Source organism: Condylura cristata, unplaced genomic scaffold, assembly GCF_000260355.1.
Source record: "Condylura cristata isolate star-nosed mole 26May11 unplaced genomic scaffold, ConCri1.0 scaffold00020, whole genome shotgun sequence".
NCBI classification, from domain to species: domain Eukaryota; kingdom Metazoa; phylum Chordata; class Mammalia; order Eulipotyphla; family Talpidae; genus Condylura; species Condylura cristata.
The window spans coordinates 13,645,962-13,654,740 of NW_004567121.1; the positions used below are offsets into that span (position 1 = coordinate 13,645,962).

An 8,779-nucleotide genomic window follows, 5' to 3' on the forward strand; every position below is an offset into this window, starting at 1 on the left:
CCCCAATAACCTTGCAGTAGGTGCTCTTCTTTACAGGGAGGCTTCATACTTTGAATAGGGTGGCATAATTGCCCTCTAAATGATCATAAAATATCTTGTACTTTGCTTATATCCTATCGAAACGCCCATAAAAATGAAAGCAATAAAGCAGTCAAGTCCTTTTATCCCTACACAAATTCCCTTGTCTGCTTGCTGCTGAGATTGTAAGAAAAGAGGGGAACTTGCTGGGTGGTTGTGACCTCCCCACTCATTTTGGGATATTGTGACTTCTGACTTCTGCCCTTCTCCCTAGCAAGTAATTTTAGGAAAAGAAGAATCTCTAGTTATATGTATTTACGTGCATATGGAGGCGTTGGACAGAATGTCACACATAGACACAAGTCCATTCATGTACATGTTGCTTGGAACTGAGAAGCTTCCTGGGTTGTGGGTCAAAGATCACGTCCGTTCAGAACTCCCTATGTGATTCAAAGGAGATTACAGATGAGAACTTCAGTTAATAAAGTCACTTGGTTGCACCACAAGTTATCTCTCTTTTCTCTCACTTTGATTCTCATTGTAATCGGAGTAAGATCACAATTATTTCTAAAAGTCGACAGGCCAGGAAAGAGTGCTGGCCTAGCTCCTAGTCACTACGCAGACAACAGTGAATAATGCTACCTTCCAGGAGTCATTTGCCCTCGTTGGTCAGATGAGAATTCCAAATCAAATAACTTGGTTCATACCCAACATTGCTGGGTGGTTCGCAAAGGCTCCAAGCTACAGATTAATTCAGGTTCTGTCCAGATGCCCTCTGACCCAAGTGGGCCTTCCCCTCCCCACTCCAGTGGGTCTGGTTCAGTGAACTCATCATGTTCAGGCCCAGAGCTTCTCCTGTTCACAGCTGTCACTTGGGTGTTCCACCCCATCTGAAATCCGATCGACTTTTCTAGGCTGGGAAGCTGTCAGAGACAGTGTGCTAGCTAGTGACACCTACCAGGGTAGATATTTTTGTCTCAATACAGTCCTCTGGAATCAGTGTGTTATCTAAAACAGGAAGTGATGGCAAGAATCTTAGCAGATGCATGTCTTTGAGAGACAGAGTTGAGGCAGCAGGTTTTTTCAAAACTTGTCATATCATTTCATGGAATCACAGAATTGACATGGGATTAAATTGTAACCTATGTAAACAAATTTTAAAGAAGTCGTCAACTTACTTAGTGTTCATAGTGTTCCTATGAACTGTGCACTAAACATTCATGATGGTAATGGCATCCAGTCGAACACATAGCCCTGTTTTCTAGAATATTCAGCCTAACTGGTAGAGCTAGACAGTGAGGTTAAAAATAAATAGCTGCATTTTAACACAGCACAGTACTACTTAGGGTGGAACACTGAGCTTCTCAGAAAAAAGATACAACCTGGTGTTTAAATCCTAAAAGAACTTTCAGGAGAGAAGTTAATTGTTTTTCTTTCAAGGCTCCGAAGTTCAGTCTGGATTCTGACCTCTTCTGAGTAACAAAGAGAATGATTATTATTTGAACACATCCATGTTAGACTAACGAACAGCTTCTTTCCATTGAGAGATGAGAGAACACTTTGGCTAATAATTAAACATCATCATTATTTTTTTTTAAGATTTATTTATTCTTTATTTATGCATAGAGAACTGGGATACAAGTCAGAGGCACAGGGGTGGTGAGAGGCTTCACCAGAGACAACTAGGGAGCACAGGCAGATTGATGAAGTACACTGCTGAGGGGTACAGCAGTGAGTCAGAAGAGGTCTGCCATGCCATGTGGATCACCTACAGAACCAGGAATCGAACTTGCACTGAAGCAGCTGTGCTAGCTTGCAGTGTTGGGTCCCAATCCATTCCACCTCCAGGGAGGGGCTAAACATCATTATTAATGTATTTTAATTGCTCATGTAGGTCCATTGTAATAATATGGACATTAAGTTCCAACATTTCATCATTTGTCAATAAAAGCTAGCATGTATGCACTGATTCACTGGATGCTGCTGCCTACAATAAAGTTTAGTCCGAGGAGTGTGAATTGAGAGAAACATGTACTTGTGTATTGGAAAAACTAACTTCCAGATAATTCCAAAAGCAGTCTCCAACTCATGCTGACTTACATGACACCTTCATCCTCTGAAATGTACTTGAGGTGACTGCCTCCACTTATAAATCCCCGTGGGGCAGTCAGGCAGCTTCCTAGGAGTGGAGGGGGTGGCAATCAGAGGCAGAGCTGGGCTGGAGCCCAGGGTCCTGCACCACTTCCCCACAGGCAACTCTGTCCAGTAGACATGCCTGATTCACTGCACCATAGTTTTCTGATGCTGGTAACTTCCGAATTTCCAGTGGATGGCAGGTGGACGTGAACATGGCATCACCTCAAGACACCTGTGGGACAGTTGGCTACCTATGGGCATCATCTCCACAGGGACTTCAGCTTTCCCTCCAACCTACAAATGTCAACACACACACACAACCCCAAACTGATATGTCAATATAGAAAAAATATGATCACAAGACTACCCAGAGGTATAATGAAAATCCATAAAAAAGGAAACTCTTAATCACCCATATTTCAATTATTATTTAGCCCATGTATATTTATTTTCTAGAACCATTTTTAAAAAGATTTATTTATTTATGCATACAGAACTGGGGTACAGGCCAGAGGTGAAAGGGTGGTGAGAGGATCCACCAGAGACAGAATGCAGAGCAGAACAGGCCAACGGACAAGGTACACTGCTGAGGGGAGCAGTGGGCGGGTCAGGAGAGGTCTGCCGCGCCATGTGGGTCAGCTCCCAGGGCGGGGATCGAAATCATGCTGAAGTGGCTTTAGCTTCTTAGTGCTGTGCTTTAACCTGCTATGCTACTGGGGAGGGCCCTCTAGAACCATTTTTTAATTTATATTCATATTTAAAATGTTGCAGATCATTCATTTTAAAGAAAAGTTGGGTCACACAATATCATCTCCATATGGACTTCAGCTTTCCCTTCAACCTACATATGTCAAAAAGCACATACATATAATCCCCGAAACTGATTTGTAATTATAGAAAAAACATATAATCATAAGACTATCTAGAGTTGTAAATAAAACTCATAAAAAAGGAAACTTCTAGTTTTATCATTCCAAATATTGCTTAATCCCTTTATATTTATTTTCTATTGTTCCAAATATTATTTAAATCCTTTATATTTATTTTCCACCATTCCAAATATTTTTTTAGTCCACTTATATGTATTTTGTAGGCCTGTTGGTTATATTCATATTTAAAATTTTGGAGAGCATTCATTTTGGAAGAAAAGTTGAATCACACTACATAATTTTAGATATTATTTAATTAACATTATTACATCACACATATTCTCCATGCCATTAAGTTTTCTTCAAAATCATGTCTTAAGGCTCTCTCTGGTGGTGCAATGGGTTAAAGCACAGCACTAGGAGGAGGTCCACAGCCACTGCACTTGAGTTGGACCCCTGGCCAGGGAGGTGACCTACATGGGGTGGCTGACCTCTGCGGTCTCCCCTGCTGCTCCCCTCAGCGGTGTATTTCAGTCAATTTGCCTATTCTCTTCCCCACTCTGTGTCTGGTCAATCCTCTTACCCCCCCAACCCCCCCACCCCACACCGCTGGCCTGTACCTCAGTTCATGTATGCATAAGTAACTAAAATCTTTAAAAATAATAATTAAATTAAATTAAAAAACAAAACAAAATCATGACTTAAAAATTACTGCATAGCACAGGTGACTTGGTGATGGGAAACCCTTGGGGATTACAACTGAGATGGAAAAAAAATGTACAAAATGATGTAAAAATAAACTTAAAAAAAGATCCCATCAAATAATCTAATTCAATAATGGTGATGCCATTTATAAGTAGATTTGGGAATAACTTTCATGCAAAAAAATGTGTTTTATTAAAATTCTAGGGTAATGAGTTGTACCAAATAATATCCAAAATATTATTTTAATTATGTCAGTTTGTTAATATAATATGTACATATATGTAGTCAACATGTATAAAAAAGAATTGGTCTGTACCAACAAAATGATGTTTTCAGGATAGGCTAACTTTTATTAAACACCACTAGAGGGCAAAAAAAAAATTACTGCATAGTATTCCATTATATCAGGTTATATTTAAATGATTTCCTAATTTTTTGATTATTTAGCTTGCTTGTCTTTTTACCATTAAATGAGATGTGAAAACAAATGCATTAGCAAATAAACTTTCACCTCAACTTTCTTTTCTTCAAAGAACGCATTCTTGACATAGAATCAAAGGGAAAGCGCATATGAACATTTCAGCCTCTTATTTTCAAATTGCTCTCCCAATGTTCTGTTCCAGCTTCTCCCTGCTGGACATCACTGCATGGTCCGTTGGAGCCTCATTTTTCCTTGGGTATTATCATCTTTGACATCTTGGTCAGTTTGATGAGGAAAAAGTAGAATCTAACCATTGTTTCATTTGTACTGCTTTAATAACTAGCTCATTAACATTCCACTTCCTTTTCATTAATTTAACGTGTAGATGTCCTTTGCCTGCATTCTATTGAAATCAGCCACTTTTAAAACTCAGTTTTTATAATACATGAATACCCTTGACATATTGATAGGCAAGTGTTCATTCCAGTTTGTTTTTTGCCATGTAGTTTTATAGTATTGTTTGATTTACATTTTCCAATAGTTACCTCTATCAGCCTTTTCATTACGTTTTTTCCTCCCATTACTTTCATGCTTTTAAAGAGATTTTTCCATCCATACAAGAAATAACTATTGTCCATAATCTTCATATAATTTTTAATGGTTTTATTACTTGCTGTAATGCTTCAATACATATGGACTTCATACTGGAGCTCCTGCACCTCTGGTGTGTACCCCAGTTCTGCATGCATGAATGAATGAAACTTAAATAAATAAATATAAAAGAAACTATCATTATTATAAAAAGACACTATGAATAAGAGAAAACTTCTGCACATCATACATCTGACAAGGGGCTGATATCCATGATCTCCAGGGAATTCATACAACTCAACAAAAAAAAACAAGGAACCCCGTCAAAAGATGGGTGGAAGTGCCTTTGACTTTTCCACAAAAGACCTACAGATTGCCAACAGGCACAGGAAAAACATCCAACATCACTTATCATCAGGGAGGTGCAAATCAAAACCACAATGAGGGAGCCAGCTTCCCTGCAGAGAGAATGCCCCCCTAGGGAGAAAAGAAAGAAAAAGTACCAGCAAATCATGATGTGGAGTGGAGAAAAAGGTACCTCATGCACTGTCGGAGAGGGTGGAAGCCCACCCAGCCCCGTGGAAAACAGCACGGGGGTGTCTTCAACACATTAAAAACAGACACACCCGACAATCCAGCAAACTCACTGCTCTCGGAATCTACCCAAGACACAGACACACCCATGTGAAGGGATAAATGCACGGACACAGTCACTGCAGCACGGGCCACAGGTGGGAACACCCCGATGCCCGTGGAGAGCAGTGCGGTAAGGTGTGGTGTTCTCTCCTCTCAGGGCTTCTGCCCTCCTTCCCCGAGGTCCCCACGCGAGAGCGCCCAGCCAGAGGCGCAGTGGGAGGGAGGGACCCAGGTCAGAAGGCGGCCTTCCGGCTCAGAGTCCAGCCCCTCGTGGGGCGGGGCAGGCCCCCGAGCTCCCGCCCTGTCTCTGTGTAAAGGCCTGCTCCGACATGGAGCCTCCCCCGGCCTCCGCGGATCCTCCCTGGCCGCTTGGGCCTCCCAGAGGCCCAGACACTCCAGCGCCTGCCGAGCTCCCCACAGCGACAGAGCACCACGCTGCTGCCACCGCCGCAGTGCTAGGCAGCCCCGGGAGCCAGGACGCCCCCAGCGCGCGCGGCTGCCTGAGGAGACTTCGCGGCAAGCTGCCCACAGAGTGGCGGCTGGAGGTGACCGAGCTGCTGAAAATAGCCGGCCCCGTGTTCCTCACAGAGTTGATGACCTTGCTCATTGAAGTCGTCAGTTCCATATTCTGTGGACACCTGGGCAAGGTGGAGCTGGATGCGGTCCTGCTGGCAGTGTCGGTTGTGACTGTTACTGGGATTTCAGTTGGAATTGGCTTGGCCTCGGCTTGTGATACTCTGATGTCTCAGTCCTTTGGGGGCAGGAACCTCAAACGCGTGGGGGTCACACTCCAGAGAGGAATCCTCATCCTGACCCTGTGCTGCTTTCCTTGCTGGGCCGTCTTCATCAACACTGAGCACATCCTGCTGCTCCTAGAACAAGACCCCGACGTCTCCAGGCTAGCCCAAGATTACGTGATGATTTTTATTCCTGGCCTTCCCGCAGCGTTCCTGTTCCAGCTCCTGATGAGATATCTACAAAATCAGGGTATCATCCTGCCTCAGGTTCTCACTGTGATGGCGGTAAATGTCATCAACGCGGGCATGAACTACCTGCTGCTGTATGTCCTGGACCTACGGGTGTCGGGATCTGCTTGGGCAAACACTATTTCCCAGTACTTGCTGTGTGTGCTGCTTTTCCTCTACATCTGGTGGAGAAAACTCTACCTGGACACGTGGGGAGGTTGGAGCAGGGACTGTTTCCAGGAGTGGGGCTCCTTCATCCGCCTGGCTGTTCCCAGTATGTTCATGGTGTGCATTGAGACTTGGGCCTTTGAAATCGGAGTTCTGCTTGCAGGACTGATTAATGTGACAGAGCTCGGAGCTCAAGGTATCATTAACACACTGTCCTTTGTTGCCTTCACGGTGCCTATTGGCCTTGGTGTGGCAGCCAGTGTCCGTGTGGGCCACGCTCTGGGCGCAGGGAATGCTGAACAGGCTCGGCAGTCCTGCATCACAGCCTACCTGTGTGCTGGTGTGTGCGGACTTGGGATCAGTGTTTCACTACTAGCTCTGAAGGATGTGATTGGCTATGTATTTACCAGTGACAAAGATATTATTTCTCTTGTGAGCCAAGTGATTCCAATTTTTGCTCCATTTTTTCTGTTTGATACACTTTCAGGCACCAGCAGTGGAGTCGTGAGAGGCACTGGAGATCAAAAGATGGGCGCCATCTTGAACGCCATTGGTTATTATGTGTTTGGTTTTCCCATTGGACTGTCTCTGATGTTTGCAGCTAACCTTGGCATAAAAGGTTTTTGGACTGGAATTATCATCTGTGTCTTCTTTCAATGTCTCTTCTACTTGGTGTTCATCTACAAGATAAACTGGAATCAAGCTGCAGAGCAGGCACAAGTTCGAGCTGGGCTAAAGGGAACTGCAGAGACCATGTCTAACTCAATAACCCTCCCCAATCAGGAAATAGAAGTGACCAATGGAGTGATTTTACCTGATAACATCAGGCCAATGGACCAGACTATTTCACTGATGGAGATGGAAGAAAACAGCCAGGGTGGACTGTCCACCATTGGAGAGGTTTTGACAGTGAGACAGCTGATTATCTATCGAGGAATAGCATTAGCTGTTGCTCTTGCTGTTCTTTTAGCAGGAATTTTAATAAGAGTTTTCATATGACTGTGGCCAAAATAGAAATATTGTCACCAGCCCACACAGTATAAATATAATATTAAGTGAACTTTCCCCTCTTACATGATCTCTATCATGTTATCATGTTAAAATTTGTAAATGTGGTTTTTCCCTGCTTGTGTTCTTTACTTTTTTAAAATCTTGATGCTCTTCTTCTTTCAAGAAAGCAAATCAATGTCTAGTAAGTTTAAATGTCGATCTAGTTTTCTTTGTAGTCTGTTAATATTTAACTTGCCAGTGTTTATATATTAAATATCTGGTCAATTCTTATCTCAGGTATTGCCATATAAGCTTTTATAAAATAAACACCTCATCATTGGGAAAAAGATTACTATATATGCACAGTGGAATACTACTGAACTCTAAGAAAAGATGACTTGGCATTGGCATAGCATGGATGGGACTGGTCCAGGAGACTATGCTAAGTGTAATAACTCAGAAGAAGAAAGATAAATACCACAATATTTTCACTCATGAAATATGGGGCAGAGGTACTGAGAAAGTTAAACCAAAACAGATCTTAGAAATATGACTGCAGAATTAAGACTGTTAGAAGGGGAAGAATGGGTGGGGGGGAAGAGCAAAGGGGAAGAAGAGACCCATTCCCTACGGTAAAGAACTGTGTGTGTTTTTCAGTGGAGGCCAAGGGGTGTGGTATACAGTTGAACAAGTGTGAATCTATTCCCCTAAATCATGTACAGTGTTGTAAGCCAATGTTACCTCAATAAAGAAAAAAATAAAAAGAATTATAACTCTTAAAAAAAGTAATACATTAAAAAAATCACCCGTTTTTTCCAATATGAATTATTTGTCTCTTTCTAATATGCTCATAACACTTGTCTTATTAGTCCATGAATTATCTGTCTCTTTCTAATATCATAATGCTTGTCTTATTAGTAACTTCTTGTTTTTTTTTTTCTTTTTTAAAGATTTATTTATTTGTGCATATAGAACTGGGGTACAGGCCAGAGGCTCAGGGACGGTGAGAGGCTTCACCATAGACAGAGTGGGGAGCAGAACAGGCAGATCGAAGAAGTACACTGCTGAGGGGAGCAGTGTGCGGATCAGGAGAGGTCTGCTGCACCATGTGGTCACCTCCGGGGCAGGCGGGGATTGAACTCATGCGTAAGTGGCTTAAGCTTCTTAGTGCTGTGCTTTGACCCGCTGCCCGCTGCACCACCAGGGAGGGCCATTGTCTTTTTTTTTTTTTTTTTAAAGATTTATTTATTTATCATACAAAGCTGGGGTACAGGCCAGAG

The 8,779-nt window shown here is 42.6% G+C and overlaps 1 protein-coding gene across 1 annotated transcript; it reads left to right on the forward strand.

Annotated features, from left to right (window-relative positions):
* Positions 1-5,705: 5,705 nt before the first annotated feature.
* On the forward strand, positions 5,706-8,241 carry LOC101637085 (multidrug and toxin extrusion protein 2-like). The gene is made up of 2 exons (XM_012727608.1): positions 5,706-6,705; positions 6,997-8,241. The coding sequence occupies exons 1-2, from the start codon at positions 5,706-5,708 to the stop codon at positions 7,506-7,508; spliced, it is 1,512 nt and encodes a 503-aa protein (XP_012583062.1). The 3' UTR covers positions 7,509-8,241.
* Positions 8,242-8,779: the final 538 nt, after the last annotated feature.